At 35.9% G+C, this 20,758-nt stretch overlaps 1 protein-coding gene across 4 annotated transcripts in view; it reads right to left on the bottom strand.

Annotated features, from left to right (window-relative positions):
* Positions 1 to 20,758, bottom strand: part of CDC14A (cell division cycle 14A) — a 137,022-nt gene that overhangs the window by 10,580 nt on the left and 105,684 nt on the right. For 2 of the 4 annotated variants that reach the window (XM_034778449.1, XM_034778454.1), the window contains 5 exons: positions 19,678 to 19,793; positions 17,365 to 17,412; positions 15,715 to 15,843; positions 14,702 to 15,032; positions 1,167 to 2,288 (listed from right to left, as the gene is read on the bottom strand). In XM_034778449.1, the coding sequence (XP_034634340.1) occupies positions 2,259 to 2,288; positions 14,702 to 15,032; positions 15,715 to 15,843; positions 17,365 to 17,412; positions 19,678 to 19,793 (654 nt within the window). In that variant the 3' untranslated portion in view covers positions 1,167 to 2,258. Of the gene's footprint in view, positions 1 to 1,166; positions 2,289 to 14,701; positions 15,033 to 15,714; positions 15,844 to 17,364; positions 17,413 to 19,677; positions 19,794 to 20,758 lie in introns of those variants that run through there. The other 2 variants (XM_034778451.1, XM_034778450.1) reach the window with 2 other exon arrangements.

The raw sequence follows: 20,758 nt of genomic DNA, 5'->3' as shown, positions 1-20,758 counted from the left end.
CTCTCTGGCTGTCACTCTTTCTAAAGAGAATGGCTTTCTGTACCCAGATCTTTTTGTGAAATTCAAATTCTCTCTTAAAAATGCATTATATACAACAGTAAAATTATGGTCTTTTGAAAAAGCAGTTTAATATTATGTTGTTAAGAGCCAACTACATTCTTGTACAATAACTGACAAAAGCCAGAGTAAAATCTGAGTAAGAGAGATGAAAGAACAAAGGAGGCAGCTGACTTATATAAGCATTGCATTTTTTTATTGTTGATTAGCAGTGTGTCTACACTTCAAAATAGAACAAAATATGTATTTTTAGGAGGGCAATCTATTCATAACAAAATACAAACAATTTTATAGGAGGTAGAATTACCTTACAATTAATCTAACAATCATTCATATACAGTATATCATTATGTGTCTATATATGCACGCACAAACATATGCTACTTGGTGTGTGTATATGTCACATATACACAAGGCTATTGCATGTAAATTTTATTCAGTGATTTAAATAGCTGCATTCAACATGGTTTATGTAATTATAGGGATGTTCATTATGACTGTTTCCCTTCAAAATGTCATCTAAATTTATGATTTTTTTTCATAATAAAACATTAAATTATCATAACTTCATTTGCTGCCCCCCTTCCCTCTCCCAGTGCCTACCTGTATTTTTACTCAGGTTAGTCCACTCAATGTAGTTTAACAATGAGGACTGAACGTTTGGCCTAATATTTCCTCCTCAGCTTTCTGTAACAAGTGAAAAGACTTGTAGCTGACAATTTTGTGTTTTATTTCTGCATTCCGAATTTTACTGATCATTCATTTCAGAATCAAATTAGTGCTTTTTTTTCCAAAAGCACTTTCTTTTTTTGCAGATTTATGTATGTGATGATATCACCAAGACACTTTCTCCTATAAATACAGGAGAAATAGTTCTGTTATAGTAAAGTACTACAAACCTCATCTGCTAACATTGTTTGAAATACTTTCAGTAAGTTTTATTCCTAATTAACTCTAAGTAAATCTACAAGTCCAAGGTTGTCTGTACCACTGGTGCAATTAGCTTGTGGTGTAACAATACTTAATAGCTAACAATAGAGTACAGTCAAGAAAATGTTTCAAAAAAGATATTAATTGACTTGCAAACTGGAAGAAAAAAATTATTTGCATTACATGTCCAAATCTGTGGCAACATCTTTTGCCATCCAAGTTGCACACCTGGCTATTGTTATAAGCAGGTGTGCAACTCCACCCCATTCAATGGAATTGCGCTGCTTATGTCTGTTCTGAATTTGGCCTTTCTTTTCATGCAGTTTAAATGCACAGCAGAAGGTTCATTCTGATTTATATTCGATTTTAAAACTGCTACAACACAAATGTAACTATAGGCTAGACCAAATGGTACAAACATTTAGCAATGCTGAAAGTAAAAAGCTAAGAGTAAAACATCCCTTTAAAATAAATTATCAGAGGAAAATGTTAGTAATATAGCATAATTATTAGCTATATTATTTTTTCTTTCAAAAGGAGGACATATGATGATAGGAATGTTGGGTTTTCCGTAATCCACAAGTAGCTATTTTAAGTTCCTTTTAGAATGACCATATGGAACATTAGCAGGTGACAGCTGAAAGGAAAACTTGATGATATACCAAGCTCTATCAGATGATACAACTAACTAGCTTTCCAACTAAGTTACTTAAAGCAGATTAGTTGCTAAAAACAAATTGAGCTTGAAGCAGTAACAATGGACCCATAAATAAAACCAAAAATGGTTTTGTTCATAAAATGTTTTCATACACTGTAGATAAACCTTAAAATATATTTAAAAATATATATTTTTGGTAGCAAAGAAGTGAAGAAACCTAAATCAAAATATATTCTAATTTTTACATAATTATATATATTTATATTTTACCAAAATACTCTTAATACATACATATTGTAACACTGTATACACAAATGTAATTATAAATGTATTATTGAAATCCATTAGAAATACCCTCAAGTCAGAGTCAACTTTAAAATTTTCCAGCTGTATACAAAATTGTTAAAATTTAACTTCAGTGCATTTGCAGTAGTCATTAATCAGAAATCTCTGGCTGTTCAAAGTCTCTGCTGGGTGTCTTAGTTTAATGTTTTAATGTATCTAGGGATGAAGAGTTCTCCTCTCAGTGAGCAGTTTCTTTCCCTCAACATTGCTCCTCCATGAAGAAATGGGATTTTAAGAGTTGAACAGCTTTCATCGAAGCAGCAAGGCTTTAGTACTGAACATATTCAGACTGAAGGGACTGTGCAGAGGAGAAACAGAAACTGGTATTAACATTCAGTTTAAGAGAAATCACTTTAAACAACACACACAACCTGTATCTTCAAATCAAGAAATTGTATTTATATTAAGAAAAAACAACAGATTAAACCATAGAGGAAAACAGGAATATTCCAAAGTCTGCTGTACACATGCCAAAAAATGAATGAATTTTGGACTATAATATAGCAAATACACCAAAAATGGGCAAGAGCTATATAAAATAGATGCATCTTTTCTGTATGTAGATTTATATTTACTAGCATTTTTTGGTCAGTTTATGCTGAAGTGTTAGGTAACAGCATTACTTTTAAATGTTTTTAGGTATCAAGAGGTATAGTTTGAGAGTAACTGGAATACAAAATTATTTAAAGATGTAACTAGAATTGTCCATTATATTTTAATTCAATTACTTCTAATACAGAGAATTCTAGGAGGTTTTTTTTTCCCTTTTTAATGAAAATCTTATGAAATTCAAATCCAAAATACAGACAATGCCCTTAAAACTGATCTCAATAGAAAAAATGTGACTGCAGTTATTGTAATTTAATTGTTTTCTTTCTCTCTCAAACAATGAGAATGAAAATGCTACTAAAACATACAATGCACTCTACAGATTTTGATTCAGATGACACGGGAAACATGTAAGGTATGGGTAATTACTGTGAAAGGAAGCAAGAAAGCAGCACATAATTAATTACACTGGAACATTCTAGAGATAATTAGGAAAAGGGAAAAAAAAACAAAAAAGAGAAAGGACTGTGAATAGTTTTTGCAAGCAGTTAACATGGAGTAGCAGATAGAAAATTAGTACAGCTAAGAGGAAGGCATGATGATCTTTACTGGTTGGTTTATCTGCATCTGGTTACCCATAATATTTAACAACTATTCAATCTTGCAATTGGTAGTGTATCAGTTAAAAACTAATATGACTTTATATTAAAAAGGATTGTAAAATTCAGATTGACACGGTCTAACTGTATTTCTGTCTGTATTTCTTCCAATACAGATGTGATCTGTGTCATAGTTCTGTTAGAGCAGTAGCTTTGTAATTAACGAAGATATGTAAATGTTTACCAATTCTAATAAAATTGTATTGATGAATAAAAATTACTTTTACACTGAAGGATCAGCTCAGTTGCCCTTAGAATATATTTGAAAAACAATTATAAACAACTATAATCAAAATATACTTAAAGAGTAGCAATGCAATAGGATTACAGAGGACTGTTGGGAAAAGACCTCAGCTTTCCCTAGTGTGAACTCCAAGGAAGCTAAGAATCTCAGAGATTTATCCAAAGGCGGATTCAAGATGATGTTTTAAAAAGTGATTAAACACCATTAATTCATCCATAGGCTAGATTACCATCCACAATAGAGCTAAGTGAAAAAATAGTTTAAAAATCCCCCAAAAAATTAAGTTAAAAAAAAAAAAACATTTCAGAAAGCCTATATATCTGTTCAAACACACATGCTTTTATTGAGTTTGATAATCACAGATATAACTCCAAGATATTTGGCACACCATGGATGTTTCTGACAGCATCTGAGAGCTTTCTTTCATATGTAAAAAAACACTTTCTATATAAATTTTTGAACAGCTTTCACTAGAATAGCAAGGCTTTAGTAATGAATATATTCAGATTGAAGGGACTGTGTCTTTATATATGAGAATAAATATATAAAGACAGGTAATTGTAAAAGAAAGAAAAGACAGAAAGAGGTCTTTAAAATTGCAAACTACTTTACTACAGATGTTAGGACCACAATGGAATTGAAAACCTGCACCATGCTATTTTTTCTGGCAATTGTGCCAGATTAGCAGCACTGTTAAGAGAGTCTGTGAGGCAATCCTTTACTGTACGTACTTGATGTTGAAGATGTCTATTTCTGTTTATCCATGAAAACTTAAGATTTCTGCTGGTCTCAAAACTATTTTAAGACCATTTTATTAAAAGAACATTTTATTGACTGAAATGTAGTCCCTGTGGAATGGTAAAGTTCTTGCAGTGATCTCTTAAAGACTAAATTCAAAGTAGAGCTGACTAACAACTTCCATCACAAACTTGAAAGCTTAAAAATTAATTCTATATAATTTGGCATTTCATAATAATGGATGATTCTTTAGCTTTTGATAGGTGCACGATGACCAGACAGCAATTAGGAATGGGCCATTAGTTGACTCAAAGAACTAAGAACAGCACATCATTACTTAATAGTAAATTGTAACTCATGATTCTGGAATCACAATTTAAGTAACATTTTATTTCTGGGATTCAAGCCGCAATTCTTGATATTAGAAGATCTGTGCTTTAGCACAACATGGAACATCAGAATGTGAAAGATAAAAATCCATAGCAACATATCAAAAAGAAGAACAAATATGTATATAGCACATGTACAGAGAGATTCAAACACTGATCGCTTGTTTTGGTTTGTCTTTTAAATGCTTGTCACAGATGGGTAGGAGTTTCTGTCTTGTGATGTACACTGCTGTTTTCAGCATCACCACCTCCTCATCATTTCTACTTAATAGCAATAAAAGATCTTCCTCCCACTGTTCTAAATCATTTTCTAAGTACAGTGAAGAACTAAACTGGATTTAAAAAATGGTAATTTCCTCTCACATACATTATCATTTGGATACGATAACAAGCTCTTCATTTCTTTGCAGATTCAACCTTGTTGCTATTATCCCCAATACATTTCCTATTAAAAGCTTGTTAAGTTACAATGGTAGCTATAATTACAACTAAACTGCTGAAAGGTGCAATGGCTTTGTTTAGTTTTATTTACTTGAAATTTTTATTTCTTTTTATTTATACAAAAGTAAAGCATTTCCCCCCCTCCATGATTGCAATCACAGTTGTAGCAAATTTTTTTTTAAACCTTTTTTGCTGGGTGCACTGAAAAATTATCTACCTAAAGTTTTGGATCCCATAATATAATCCTTGTTTAACTGCCTGTGGATTACGTTCATCTTTTTTCACTACTTCAGTTTACATTTTAGATCTGTGTACATCTGCACTATAACTATGACCTACCATACTGAATTTGAATACTAATTTTTTTTGAAGTCCCTGAATCCACATTGGAGTTATCTGGCTTTGACAAAACTCAGAAATGGTCTATTTTGAAGAAAAGCAGAATTTAAAATGTGAAAAATAAAGAATTAGTAATAAAAGTGTTTTTCCTAATGAACATGATGAGGCAGTAAAAGTAAATTGAGTAATAAAAATAAGTAAACTAAGTTAAAAGGGATAATTTTAAAAAGGATATGCATAAGATCTCACGCGTGCTTTCTTATGGCATCCTGGTGTGGTCTGATGCAACTAATCATCAGACTAGGACTTGTCTACATATTGCCTAGTGGCCTTCATTCACACTAGCAGGGGTGTAATTTCTAATGCACACCAGTGTGTTCTGCAATAACTGGCCCATGTGGATTCTGCTCATGAGCTCTAAAAGTTCCCTAATATGCATTCACATAGTCCTGTTTCAAATGGTACTACATTAATGCACACTAGAGAACTTTTAGTGTGCACCAGCAGGGTCCACATGGGCCAGTTAATACATGACATGCTGGTGCACATTACAGTTTACACCCCACTGGTGCGTACTAAGGCACTGTGTGGACAACCTGCTAGTTACTCACAAAGGGCCTGATCCAGCAAAGCACCTAAAAGAATAACATTAAAGATGCAAATAGTTGTACTGGCTTCAATGGAATTACTGATGTGCTTCAAGTCAAGCTAGGGTTGCTGGAACAATTTGTATAATGGGGGTGCCGAGTGCCACCGAACCAAACAGTTTTCTTGGTATTGTAAAGACAATTTGAAAAACGTGGAAACAAAAATCTTATCCCACTGTAGTGGGATTCCGAGAATAACTCCATAAAATATAACTGAACTGTTTCTTATCTTTCAGTGACTCCATATCCAGTATGTTGTAAATTTACAAGTAAAAGGATATTTATTCTAATTACTAGTGTGGCAAACTCACTCTGCAATTTGAAAATCGAAGATCTCATGGGAGCTTTCTCTTGGCATTCTGGTGTGATCTGATGCATGGTTAATGTATCATATACAACACATGACAAATGGAAAAAAGGGAAACAGACAACCTCTAATTTCTACAGATTGCTATGAAATTTAAAAAATTGATAAGGGATTTTGAAGACATCAGGGAAAAATCAATAGCTGTAAGGCTAAGAAAAATAAGATGGAGGAGTGTGTTTCTTTTTGGAAGATACTAGGGGAAAAAATCCAAGCAAGGTATTATAACTAGTAAGTACTTTTAGTAGATGGAGGTAGTAAAACTTATTAAAGATGCAGAAAAAGGCAGAAGCATTCAATAAATATTTCTGTTCTGTATTTGGAAAGAAGCAAAACAATGTATTGGTATCACAAGAGGATGATGAAGTAGTTTCCAGTCCATCAGTAACCAAGGAGGATTTTAAATCACATCTAACAGGAATAAACATTTTAAAAATTAGCAGGCCTGGATAATTTGCAACCAAGAGACCTAGAACAGTTGGCTGAGGAGATCTTTTGCTCACTGGTGTTAACTTTTTAATAAATCTTGAAATACTAGGGAAATTTCAGAAGACTGGAAGAGTGCTGAAGTTGTGCAAATATTAAACCAGGCAAGAGGACAAAATAATGGAATATCTGATATGGGATTAAACAGGGGTGGGCAAACTTTTTGGCCTGAGGGCCACATCAGGGTTGCGAAACTATATGGAGGGCCAGGTAGGGAAGGCTATGCCTCCCCAAACAGCCTGACTCCCGCCCCCTATCTGCCCCCTCCCACTTCCTGCCCCCTGACTGCCCCCCTCAGAACTCCCGACCCATCCAACCCCCCTGCTCCTTGTCCTCTAACCGCCCCCTCCCGGGCCCCCCGGCCCCTGACAGTCCCCTGGAATCTCCCCCATCCAACCCCCCTGCTCCCTATCTTCTATCCATATCCCCGCCCCCCTGACAGGTCCCCCGGGACTCCCATGCCTATCCAACCGCCCCCCTGCTCCCTGTCCCCTGACTGTCCCCCCCCCCCCGGGACTTCCTGCCCCTTATCCAATCCCCTCACCCCCTTACCATGCTGCTCAGAGCAGCAGGAACTCACAGCCCCGCCGTCCTCACTGCCCGGCAGGAGCGGCGGGCCAGAGCGCTGGCAGCGTGGTGTGCTGTGGCTGCGGGGGAGAGGGGACAACAGGGGAGGGGTCAGGGGCTAGCCTCCCCATCTGGGAGCTCAAGGGCCGGGCAGGATGGTCCCGCGGGTCGTAGTTTGCCCAGCTCTAGATTAAACGGATATAGAATTACAGGAAAGTAATATATTTAATGTCAGCCAGTATGGAAAACAGACCTTGTCAAACAAATTTCATTATTTGGTGGGATTACAAATTTAGTTGATAAAAATAAAAAACACAGCTATAACATATTTTCACTTCTGAAAGGCATTTGACTTAGTATCTGATTATAAATTAGCACTTTACAATAGCAATAAAGCACACGTCAAATGGATTAAGAACTGGCTAACAGTTCTCAGAAGCAGCTAACAATGGGGAATCATCACTGAATGGCGATGTTTCAAGTGGGATTCCACAGGAATCAGTATAACAGGCCTGATGCTATTCAACCTTTTAATCCATCATTTGGAAGTAACTTTGCAAATTTTATCAACCGTGATTTTAAACGAGTATGATTGGTAGAATAGTTGTGGACGATAATAGGACAGAGTGATACAGATTGCTTGTTAAACTGGACCCATTAAATAAAAGGTGTTTTAATACAGCCAAATGCAAAAAACTATACACCTAGGAACAAGGAAGTGGGGCCTGAATCGTGGAAAGCAGCGATTCTGACAAAGATGTAGGGGTCATAGTGGACAAGCAATTCAACGTTAGCTTTCAGTGAAATGTAGCAAAAAGAGCTAATGCGATCCATGAATGTATTAAGAGGGGAGTAGTGAGTAAGTAGGGAGTAAGGAGATAATTTTACCTCTATATGACATTGGAGAGACTGATGCTGGAATAATGTGTATAGTTCTAGTATCCACATTTTATAAAGGATGTTAAAAACTTGGAGAGAGTCCAGAAAATACCCATAAAACAAACGGAAGGCTGGAGAAAATGCCTTATATTATAGTGAGAGACTTAAACAGATCAATCTATTTAGATTATCAAAAAGAAGATTGAGAGAGGACTTGATTACAGCACATAAGTACCTCCACAGGTTAAAAATACTGGGTACTAAAAGACACTTTAATTTAGTGGAGAAAAACAGAACAAAAAACAGTGGCTGGAAGCTGAAGGCAGATAGATTTCCAGTTTGAATTTGGCATACATTTTTAATAGTGAGGGTGATTAACCAGTGAAACAAACTACCAAAGGAAGTGGTGGATTCTCCATCTCTCAATATCTTAAAATCAAAACTGTATGCCTTTCTGAAACTCATGCTTCAGTGAAACACAAGTTATTTAGCTCAATACAGAGGTTACAGCAGTGGTTCTCAAACTTTTGTACTGGTGACCTCTTTCACATAGCAAGCCTGAGTGTGACCCCCCCTCCATAAATTAAAAATACTTTTATATATTTAACACCATTAATAATGCTGGATGCAAAGCGGGGTTTGGGGTGGAAGCTGACAGCTTGCAACCCCCCATGTAATAACTTTGCGACCCCCTGAGGGGTCCCGACCCCTAGTTTGAGAACACCTGGATTACAGGGATATGCAGGAGGTCAAATCAGATCATCATCTAATGGTCTCTTCTGGCCTCTTTCTGCAACAGTAACTCAGATGACAATCCATCTGATGATTCATAAGCCAGAAGAGAATTCAGCTCTCTACCTCGTGTTTGTGACAGTTATGCAGGGTTGGCAAGAGTACAAGTAGTAAAAAAACCCACATTTTAGTCAGAAAAGTATGCCAATGTGACTTTGAATACAGGTAGCAAACTTATCTGTTGTGTAGGAAGGTGACATTTTCACGATCACTTTTTTTACTACAACCATACTTAAAGCTATTAGGCCATTGCACTGAAATCAGACAAATTACTGCTATTTCACAGGTTAAAAAAAATCATAAGCAACTGATGTTTTGTTACGATGCAAAAGCTGTATGCATATTTCTACCTATATTAGTTTAAGTATTTTCCTTCATTGCTTCCGATTTACAGGAACTATGAAAAAACTCTATTCACAGCCAACTAGACATTATTGAGAGGATTACAGCTTTTGCACTTAAACAGTACACATCATATTTGACTGTGTACAATCTCTGTTCCTAACCAGTGAATGATAGTTAGAACATCAACTATTGGAAGATTACATCATTCTTGGTGAGAGGACATTACTGAGTCATATAGGTGTCTGATGGGGAGACAAAAGATTGAGTGTTTTAAAACAGGACAATTACATATCCTAGACAACATGACTCCGTTTATTCAAAGGCTCTCTCTGTCTCACCAAGCAACTTCCTAGACTACCTATATAAATTCTATTTAGACCAGTGCTCAGTCATCTGGTTTTCATGATCACAAGCAAATTAAAGTAGACATTTCTCCTCTCTCCCCTCTGATCTCTATCTATCTCCTTTATCTAAACTTTTTACCTCACACCCCCTCTCACCCCGTCTGCCCCCTCCAATGCAGCCAAGTATTGGCTCCAGGGGTGGAGGTGTGGGAGGGGGAGGAGGAGACATGGACAAGAGTAAAGGGGACGAGGCTGGGGGTGGGAACGGACCCTTGGCAGGGGGCTGAAGTCTGCAGCTGTGGCCGGGCAGGCAGCCAGGACCCTGGGTGTGGGGCCAGCAGCCGGGGCCAGGAGTGGATCTGTGCAGCGCTCCCTCCCTGCCCTCTGTGGGGACTGGGCTAGGCCCCAGCTATGTCCCCCAAATGTTACTCTGTGCCCCCTTATGGGTACATGGCCCACAGATTGAAGACCTCTGATCTAAGCCAAGGCAATCCTGCTCCATTACGGCAGTTCACCTTTCTCTTTTGGGTTCTCACTCTCTCAGAAAATGAAAAACAGCTGACTGGCTGAGAGCACCTGCTACCATTTTTGGGTCAGTTATTCAATTACCTCTCCTTTCTCAGCTATTTTATTCACCTGTGCCTAAATTTTCCTTCTGAAGTGAAAGTCTTCCCCTGTTAAAGCCATTTTTGAACCCCAGTAATAAGACTAAAAGCTAGATATTAACAACAGGAGTATGATACTAATCAAAATAGGCGAAGAAATTACATTACAGCTGGTGCTCCTTTCTTATTTGTGTCTAGGTAATGCACAAGATTCCAGAATAGTATTATGTATGATGTTACACAGCTGTATGTAAGATATGATATGCTGCAAAACAGTTGGGTTAAAGATGGAGCAATAGTTTAGCTTTTATTTCCAGTGGTCCTCTAATGCAGGTTTTTATTCTGTTTGTTAAAATGTTCACTTTTTGTGGAAGATGAGTTGCTGTGTAATGCTATAGGGATGTAGTGTAATTCTAAAAGGGATGTTAATTGTTGCTTTTTGAATGTCACATTTTCCACTGAACTTTCTAAGCTTTTGTAGTTTTGAGAATTCCTGGTTGGACTTCTTTACACTGCATGTGTTATTCCTCTACTAGTTTATAGTACCACTTGGTTTTATGATTATTGATGTTTTACCGATCATATTGTGAATAACTTCACAAGAAAATGAAAACAGAGTGACAAAGTTGTTGATGAATATATGATTAGTTATAAAGCATCTCATGCCCACAGGTCTCTGTGGGTGTGTGAACCCACATGTGTTTGTGTGGACCCACATGTGTTTGTTTATAGAATACACAAAAATTATAAAGAAAAATACACAGTAAAGTGGCCAAATAATAAGACCAATAATCCACCTTCCATACAAAACCACCACCATCTCATACTATATAAATGGAAAGGAAACAAAACCACACTGATTCTCACTTGGAAGGATACAACAGAAGTGCAAACAAACATTCAGGGGAGAGCATTTCAGGATTAGTGGACAGGGAAGGACCTGCATCCTTCCTTCTCAACTACTCCAACCCTAACTGCAGGCTGTGCCTTAAGCAAAGTAGTACTATAATTTGAAGTTTAAATATTAAGACCTTGATGATTACCATTCATTGGGTGACAGATCATAGAACAGTGCATCATCAACTTTCATGGTCAAGTTCCTTAAACAGTCGTGCTGCCATGCTCTACAGAAGCTGCAATCTATGAGTAGAGTTTTCAACAGAAACCTGCAACTAAGCACATTATAGTAACTCAGCCTAGAGGTCAAAAAGACTTGGATCACTGTGGTGTATCTATGGTCAGAAGAAAGGCTGCCATTGCAGAATAGTTGGTAATGAAAAAAGCTATTTTTGACCTTCCATGTTCAAATTCTGATCAAATGACACCAGAATTCAAAGCATATCAACCTGCCTATAGCATATTTTCTAAATGGATATGGCTACCACTAAATAAATGAAATCCTGTTGACATTTTCACCATTCCACCAGCAATACTTCAGCGTTGAGCCTCAAACAGCTATTTTATATCTATCCCGCTATTGAGCCAAACAGAAAAGGAGATAGGTCTGCAGAGATCTGCAGTGACAGTAATACCGTACAGATCAATGACACCATGTTACATGGTCAATTTCTAAATAGCTAAATACATACCCCATTAACAACAATCGGGAAAAAACTGACCCAGTGGGACATCATATAGAAAAGACCCTTGTGGATGCAGTCAGTCAGGGGAGCTTTCAGTCATATAAGCCCTGATTCTCTCTACCTACATGCCTATCCTCTTCCCTGCACTGTCCTGTCTGTGAATTCAGTCGTATAACATATAGATATCTGGGAACATCCATCAAGGATGACTTAAAAAAAAAAAGAACCAAGAACATTCATGGCTCTCCTTCAAGTTCAAGATCCTTATTTTGCTGCATGGCTTATTCTATTGTTTTAAAATGTCCATGCCTCAAAGGATGAATCCGAGCAAGTGGTGCTGTGTTACTAGGTTATCCTGTCCTAAAAGCTGTACTCTAGACAATTATCATGGCTAATCATTAGACACCCTACATTTATATGTAATCTGAGAACAAGATCTAGGTACAGCTTCCTTTAAGGAAGATCCTGTGTAAGGAAGTTACATTCATGGATGCCAGGGAATTCAAAATGTCCCTAGTAGGGCTATCACTTAATCACAGTTAACTTAAGTGATTAACTCAAAACAAATTAACTCGATTAAAAATTTAATTGTGATTAATCCCAGTTTTAATTGCACTGCTAAATAATAATAGAATACCAATTGAAATTTATTATAAATATTTTTGGATGTTGTTCTATATTTTCAAATATATTGATTTCAATTACAACACAGAATGCAAAGTGTACAGTGCTCACTATTATTTTTGATTACAAATATTTGCACTGTAAAAAAAGATAAACAAAAGAAATTGGGTTTTTCAATTTACTTCAGACAAGTACTGTAGTGAAATCTCTATCATGGAAGTGCAACTTACAAATGAAGATTTTTTTTTTGCTACATAATTGCACAAAAACAAAACAATGTAAAACTTTAGAGCCTACAAATCCACTCAGTCCTACTTCTTGTTCAGCCAATTGCTAAGACAAACAAGCGTGTTTACGTTTACGGGAGATAATGCTGCCCACTTCTTATTTATGTCACCTGAAAGTGAAAATAGGCATTCACATAGCACCATAGCTTGGTAGTTGTACTTCATCAACTTTACATTGATCATCAGTGATAATGCCAGCTGAGCTTCTAAGTGTTATATGGTATAAGAGATGCCATGCACTATTCCTGAGGTGTTACATTTATTTAAAAACAGTGATATGCAAAACCAACCAATGCCTCTTTTAGTTAGAGTCCCATTGGAAAGGAGTAGCGCACTGTCTGTTCTAAGACAACTGTCCCCATGCTTGCTCTCCCAAGAAAGTGCTGCCATATATGGTTTTACAAACTGAACTTAATTTGAAAACAAGATTGGGGAGGAAGGGAGGAATGGCATAACTGCTATTTTCAAATTAATTTGAAAACTATTTTATTACAACTACAAGAAAAAACAAATAAATGAAACTTCACTATTTTTAAACAGACAAACAAAAAGAAAACGATACAGGCTGTTATATAGACCAAATCACCCCCCAATATATATTTTATTGCAGATTGATATTCTTTAGCATTTGAAGTTATGCTAAATTTACTTTTAATGCATTCCACTTAGAAATAGCAATTTTTTTTTCCAAGGAGAAAGAACCTCAGAATATGATGGCCAACACTACAAAATTGCTAAAACGGAAGTAATACTGGGAAACATTTTTGATACAAAAAGATGCAAATATCAAGTTTTAGAGAGACCTATCTCGTGATTCAGGAAGCCATCCCTACACATACATGAAAGCACTTATGTGTTTAAGGCACAGGTGTAAGATATTAAAATTGTACTTCTTTAATATTTAATATGACTTCACATACTGGAATGATTTATTCTGGAAGTTTTCATAGGATCTTAAAGGAACACTTGTCAACTTAAAAAAAAGTCACATTTGTGATTTCTCTCTTTTTTGTTTTAAAACCTCCTATTTTTGCCAACACCACCAAACATAACTGAAAGATGAAAAATAATTTCTCTATTTTTTCCTGTTTCTTTACTCTGTACATTTCACGATGTATAGTGAGTTCATTACTATATCAGTGTACCTCTGTGTGGGTTTTTTTACACAGCAACAAGGGAGAAAACGCATTTACCTTTCCTCCCACTCTCACCCCCTCCCCCTCAAAAGGAAAACAGGGTTATAAAACCATGAAAAATAGAAGGTAGATTCTGGGGTATGGCATACTACTTTGAACTATCTAACTCAGTGTTTGAAAATGATGAGTTTTCAATAGTGCCCATTTAAAGAACTGAGTTGATTCATTTTATGCATATTTATTTTCAATTAGTGTGGTATATATATACAAAGCAGTTCCTCTAATATTACTGTATAAAGACACCTATGATATCTAATGATCCAGGAAGATCCTATACTACATAAATTGAAATTCTCAAACTAAAAGTTATAACACAAATGATTTGAAATGGAAAATCTAGAGGAAAAAAAACTCCAAATCAGAAGCTGTAATCATGAAAGGTATTTTTATAATTTGTCTACTTTCATAACACCTTTCTCTGAGCCAAATTCTGGAGAAGCAAAAAGGAAGCAGATGAAAGAACATTAGAAACAGACAAAGATGCTATATGCATTCAGAAAATTGTAAAAGATAAGGGATTAGAAAGTTGCTCTGAGATTGTTAAGAGTTTTTTTGTGATAGTTTTGGCTGAAGAAGCAAGGTAGATAAACTTCTGTCATGTCCCTGAGAGGGCTTTTGTGGCTGTGAACTTACAGGAATTGAACGACTCAGGTATCGTGCCGGAGAAGTAGTTAACCCCATAAAGGAGGGTTGGTAGGTGCTGTAGTCGTCATCTGTCCTGGTGCCATGAGAACTGACATGACTGTTGAGGTTGGTGCCATTATTGCTGCTTCTGTTGTACAGGTTGTTGTTCAGCTCATGGTAATTTCTGGTAGGCAGCTGCAAGCTGCCATTCAAATGACTGGAGATATGGTTTACAGAAAAACCTGTCCTAGAGGATGATGACATCATTTTGCTCTCTGTATCATCTGAAGCGGCATACAGGTTCCCTAGAGAACTGCCTAGTCTGGAGTTTACGGAAACGCTGAGTGGAAAACATGTGGGAAAAATACATGCAATGTATATACATGTGAAGATTTCACACACAAGACATTTAAAGACATTAGGGGAAAATGACAAGGACCATTCTGACACATATAAACAGTGGTAGCACACAGCTTCATTTTCTCTCTGAAATAATGAAAATCCAAGTTCTATACAAATTACACATCAAAAGTAGTAATATAAGACAAGATAAAGGAGCCAAAAAGCTATTTCATAAATATCCTGAGAGTAAAAAATAGGATGCCTTTAGTTCACTAAAGCACTTGGGCTAACAGAACATCTCATTTCATCTTAATGAATGAATATTCATTATGTTCAGCGGTTATGGCAAAATCCATGAACCACCGTGAATTTCATTTAACATTCTACATTATTCAGAATAGCAGAAATATCTAAGCTGTTACCTAATGGCAACAAATGAAAAGTTCATAATAAGGACATATGATCTCCCACTTAGAATTTTATTGAGATGAACAGAATTTTATAGATATTAAAGTTTTGGGAGTGTTCCCCACTAATTTATATTCAATCTCAGACATAAGTGACAAATGTATAAAGCAAGAAAAATGGCCTATTTCATAATTTGTCATGTGACTTTAGAGAAAGTGACATAACCCTCCCTTAAACTACCCAAAAAGCCACATAAGGACAAGAAAATGTACCTTTTTAAATTAGATCCTAAGGACGTAGGACTTCTGCTTATTCTCTTTGCAGATGGTGAAACAGCTGCTGCCACCTTGGAGGACTTCAGAGGAGACATGGACCCTTGTGAACTACTTGAACTATTCAATCTGAAAAAGTATAAAGCTTTAATGGGGAGCAAGTGAACTCAAATGTGAACTTCAGAAATAATAAATTGTTTTAAATATCTGAGCCAAGATTTTAAGGAGTGGATGTCAAAAGTTAGGCTTCTAAATCCATATTTAGGCACTTAAGTAGGTGGCCAGATTTTTCAAAAGTGCTAAATACTCAGCAGTTCTCATTCACATCAGTTTTGAAAAATCCCAATTTTTTTAAAAAAATCTTTACTCTGATTTGCTCCTATTTATGCATTTTTGCTAATAAACCCTGGGTATGTTTAAAGAACCAGAATAAAGATAATTTTACATACTAAAAGATCACATCAGTTTGTTAGTCACAGCCACTGAGTTTTCCCTCAATGTATCAAGTCACTTACTTGGTTAAAGGCTCCGTGAGCATGCTAAAATTTTGAAGTTGCAACTGCCAATTTTAGATTGAACCCCTACAGCTGATAAAGCTCATTTCTGTTCCTAAATTCTGCTCTTCATTCTTGTGTTTTAGGGGTTGGTCCTGTGAGATGCTGTGCACTCTTGCTTCTAAATTATGTCAAAAAGTACTTTTCTAGGATTGGGCTTTTAATAACTAAGTAATATATGACTTAATAATAACAGAAATATGGTGCAGTAGGTTTCTCAGAAATATTTTTGGGTAAGTCCTAAAGTCTAGTGGCAATGTGATATCCTCTCACTCCCATAGCTGGCATATCAATATGTTCAGCTCTTGGGGAAAGAAAGTGCTTTGTGTTCTTAAAAGGTTCCAACTGAAATAGCATGGTAATAATGGTCTTAGGTGGGAGCTCCTCTAAGTGCATGCCAAGGAGTTTGAGGTAAACAAAAGTAAACAAGGGGAAATGGAGATCAGCCCCCTCAAAAATCATGTCTCTTAAAATCACATTGGGGATAATTGTAGCCAATATATTCTTTTGTTTACTAAATACTATCTCCCAGATAGTACTATTTATCTATCTTAGATACCAGGTGACAGGCACAATGGAAATAACCAATTGCTGGAGATAATGATTCAAATTTATCTTTTTAAATGTAGTACCATTTCTAAGATGGTTCTTAATATTAACACCACTTTTCATGCTAAATTGTATTATCTTTAATGTGGCACAAGGTTTGCAGAAATGTTTAACTCTGATCCAAGTCGCAAGTGAGGTAGTGTCCTTCTAGTCTCTAAAGGACATTTATCAATTTCATAAAGTTACTATACATTTTACACAGCAGGCAGACTTTTTTCAGGAAAGGCCCAGTTATAAGACTAAAAAAGTTTTATTCCACCATTACTAGAAGACTAACTGTGAAAATTAACCAATTGTTTTCTGTCCCTTGAATGGGTGCTTAAAATAGATTTTAATATCAATATCAGAAGTCTGACAAATTGCTATTAATCAAACTGATAAGGCAAAGCTCTAAAACGTTAAAGAGTAGAAGATCAGACGTTTTAAAAAAATGAAATTTAAATGCACTAAACATTTTCTCACAAGTTTAACTAAGTAAAATAAATACCTGAAAGGTTGTGATATTGATCTGGTGTGCAATTTCATATCTTCCAGCCTAAAGTAATTAAAGCAGCTTGTCACACAAAAAATTATGAAAGCATAGTTTCAATCTTTTAGTAAATATAAGAACAAAGACTCTGACTTGGGGATTGTTATTATTTTGGGCCGCATACATAAAGTAGAAAATGCTTCATATAAATTGTGAGATGCATCATAAAAATATGTAATTTTTTAAACTGTACTCCTGAAACATTGTTTTTCAACTACAACCATCAAACCTACACTCAGCTGCCATCTCCTGTCATACAATACCAGCTTCATACGTGCATAAGAAAATTCTGTCATAAAAAGCCAACTATGTAGGTATTTATATGGTCCTCCTCCTCTTCATAGTATATGAACTAAAGGATAGAAATAAAACCTCTATTCCTTCTTCATCTTTAAGAGTAGCTTGAAAATAGGTTAGAAGACTGGAAGTCTTTGGTCAGCTTACTGTGGAAAAGTTGCAAACTTCATTTTTCATGTATTTACTTCTGAATTTGGGGAGTACTATTCATGATGTCTTCAGTTTTAAAATCCTTCTATTTGAAACTGCACAATATGTTTAAATACAGACTTCAGCCTCAATTTTTTTGCATAGACAATGTTTTACAATTATATCTAAAAATAAGAAATTTTTGAGCAGAAGGGGGAAAATATAAAGGGAAATCAAAAGTATGAAAAAGGGACCCAAATATTAAACATTCTTTTTATGTGCAGTTACTAAGCAACAGCAAAGCATTTTGACTTGAAGTGTTTATAACTAAGATTACATTTGAAATGGCATTTCATTTAACTGTTATCCTTAAAGACTTTCATTTAGTTATTGTTTTACAAGATGGAACTCAAAACTCATTATGAGAAATACAGATAAATAATTTAAAATTGGAACCAAATATGTCGTTAATTATTTTCACAGGAATGTAAACTTTTATATGGTGAATAAGTGTACATTTATAATATGACAACAATTGATACTTTAGATTTTGAGTTGCATTTTTCAAATTTTCATTTGGTGCCTGATGGTACAGGGTTATTTTAGTGAACAGCAGCAAAGAAAAGAAATACAGACATGGAAAGGAATAGAACAATATTATATTCAGTTCTGTCTTAGAATACTTCTAGCATTACTAATTAAGGCTCAGACATAATAAAAAACATCTCTTTACTGCTGCAGTAGCAGAGAGAATAATTCTCTCCTTTGGAATGCAAGTTTTATTTTAAATTAAATATCCTTGTTTGATAATACTACCTCTTTAAAGTTTCTCCAATTCTGCATCTCTCTTAGCCTTTAGGACTCCCACCATTTTTATCTGCTTTAACTGTCCTCATATCAGGAAGCAACCCTACCCACTTGCTGAGGGACAATACATGGCACTTAGTACGGTGCTTGCCACAACTCCCTAGGGGTTGCTGTTGAGAAATACAAATAATTTTTCCAAGGTTGAAAGGGTACTACCTCCCAGTTCATAACAGGAGACGGGGAACTGAAATCCATTTTCTACTTTGGGTCTTCACAGAGAACTGGCATTAGATTACCCCCCTTTAGCTAAAATGAGTTCCCCCTTCTTGAAATGTGGGCACTGGCCTTTTACTTGGCTTAATTACAATGCTGTATGCACATATTAAATTACATCAGTAAGTTGTTACAGTTATGAAAGCTTTTATACCACAAAGCAGTATCTGGCTACCACAAATGCAGTTCAGATAATATCAACAATATCAACTGCTAACATTAACCAATCTTGAAGGGCAGCATGAACAAACTTGACAAACACCTAAGTCTGAAGAACCCTTGAAGAAGAAAGCTTAAGATTGTGCAAACTATTTCTGGTAGAAAGAGGTGAACTTTAAAGCTAATAACAAATCTGTATAAATGTAACATTTATAGTGGGTAGAAAGTGGTGTGGTAATATTGTGGACTAAGCACAGGACTAAGAGCTAGAAACTTGAGTAATAATTATTAATATTTATTGTTTGTTGTTTAGTGTATTACCATAGCAACTGGGGGTCCCTTAATACCAGCTCTAAGACTAACCACTTCTGTAGTCTTAGGCGAGTCATTTAACCTCTCAGTTTCAGATTCCACATTTGAGTGCCTACTTAACACAATGAAAAGTTGGCAGTATTAATGTTTGTAAAGTGATCTAAAAATTGAAAGGTCTACATATCATAACTTGTAAGTGTCAGAATTATAAAAAAAAAGAAACAGACAAGCATATGCTTTTCATAAAGAATTAGTACACACTGAATTTAATAATACAAAAAGTTAGAAGATTACCTAAGAGCTCCAGTTGTAGCAGATCGCGGCTGTCTCTGACTTTTTAAGGCACGAAGTTTGTCTCCCTGTGTCATGCCGTTCTTAGATTCCAACTCTGCATTGTCTTCAAAGTCATTCTAAAACAAAGGAAGATGCATGCTAATAAAAATACAAAATCTTTAGAACACTAATCTAATTTCAGTGCCTGAAAGATTACTTCTGCTTTGCAGAGACTACAATTTAAGGGTCAGATAGTGCAATTATAAACAAACTAGGGAAATACTACCTAGATGGAGCTACTATAAGGTGGGTGCATAACTGGTTGGAAAATCATTCCCAGAGAGTAGTTACCATTGGTTCAGAGTCAAGCTGCAAGGGCCTATCAAGTGGGGTGCCGCAGGTATCAGTTATGGGTCCAGTTCTGTTCAATATCTTCATAAATGATTTAGAAAATGGCATGGAGAGTACATTTGGGATTGCAAGTGCTTTAAAGGATAGGATTAAAATTGAAAATTATCTGGACAAACTGGAGAAACAGTTTGAAGTAAATAGGATGAAACTCAATAAGGACAAATGAAAGTACTCCACTTAGTAAGGAACAATCAAGTGGAAATGGGAAATGACTGCTTAGGAAGGAGTACTGCAGAAAGGGATCTGGGGTCCCTTTCAGTCCTAGATTCGACTCACTGAATGTAGGCACACCACTACTAACTTCAATGGGGCACTATGTAAGCACACATCCACATGGATGCATTTATAGGATCTAGCCTTAATTACGTACTGAGTCAGAGACAAGTGACGGAAAACACTGGAAATAAAATAGGAGGTATTTTGTAACAGATATTTCAGTTGTTATGGAACCCAGGAGTCCTAATTCAGACCTCTACTATCAGGACAACAAAAGCTTCTCCTTATTCTTACTATACACTTTGACTTGAGATCAAGAGTAGAGCCTTCAGATTAACACCAAGTAAAAGAAATGGATACATTCTTGTGCTGTGGATTATGAGGCAAGTGACTGAAAAGATTAATTCCTCTAGTAATGGAGTGTGAGAAGTGAGGAAAGAAAGAAACTTACAAGATCTTTAGAGCAATGCAGTTC

Source organism: Trachemys scripta, chromosome 8 (genome assembly GCF_013100865.1).
Source record: "Trachemys scripta elegans isolate TJP31775 chromosome 8, CAS_Tse_1.0, whole genome shotgun sequence".
In the NCBI taxonomy this organism is placed as follows: domain Eukaryota; kingdom Metazoa; phylum Chordata; order Testudines; family Emydidae; genus Trachemys; species Trachemys scripta.
This window is presented reverse-complemented; position numbering and strand designations above follow the sequence as displayed.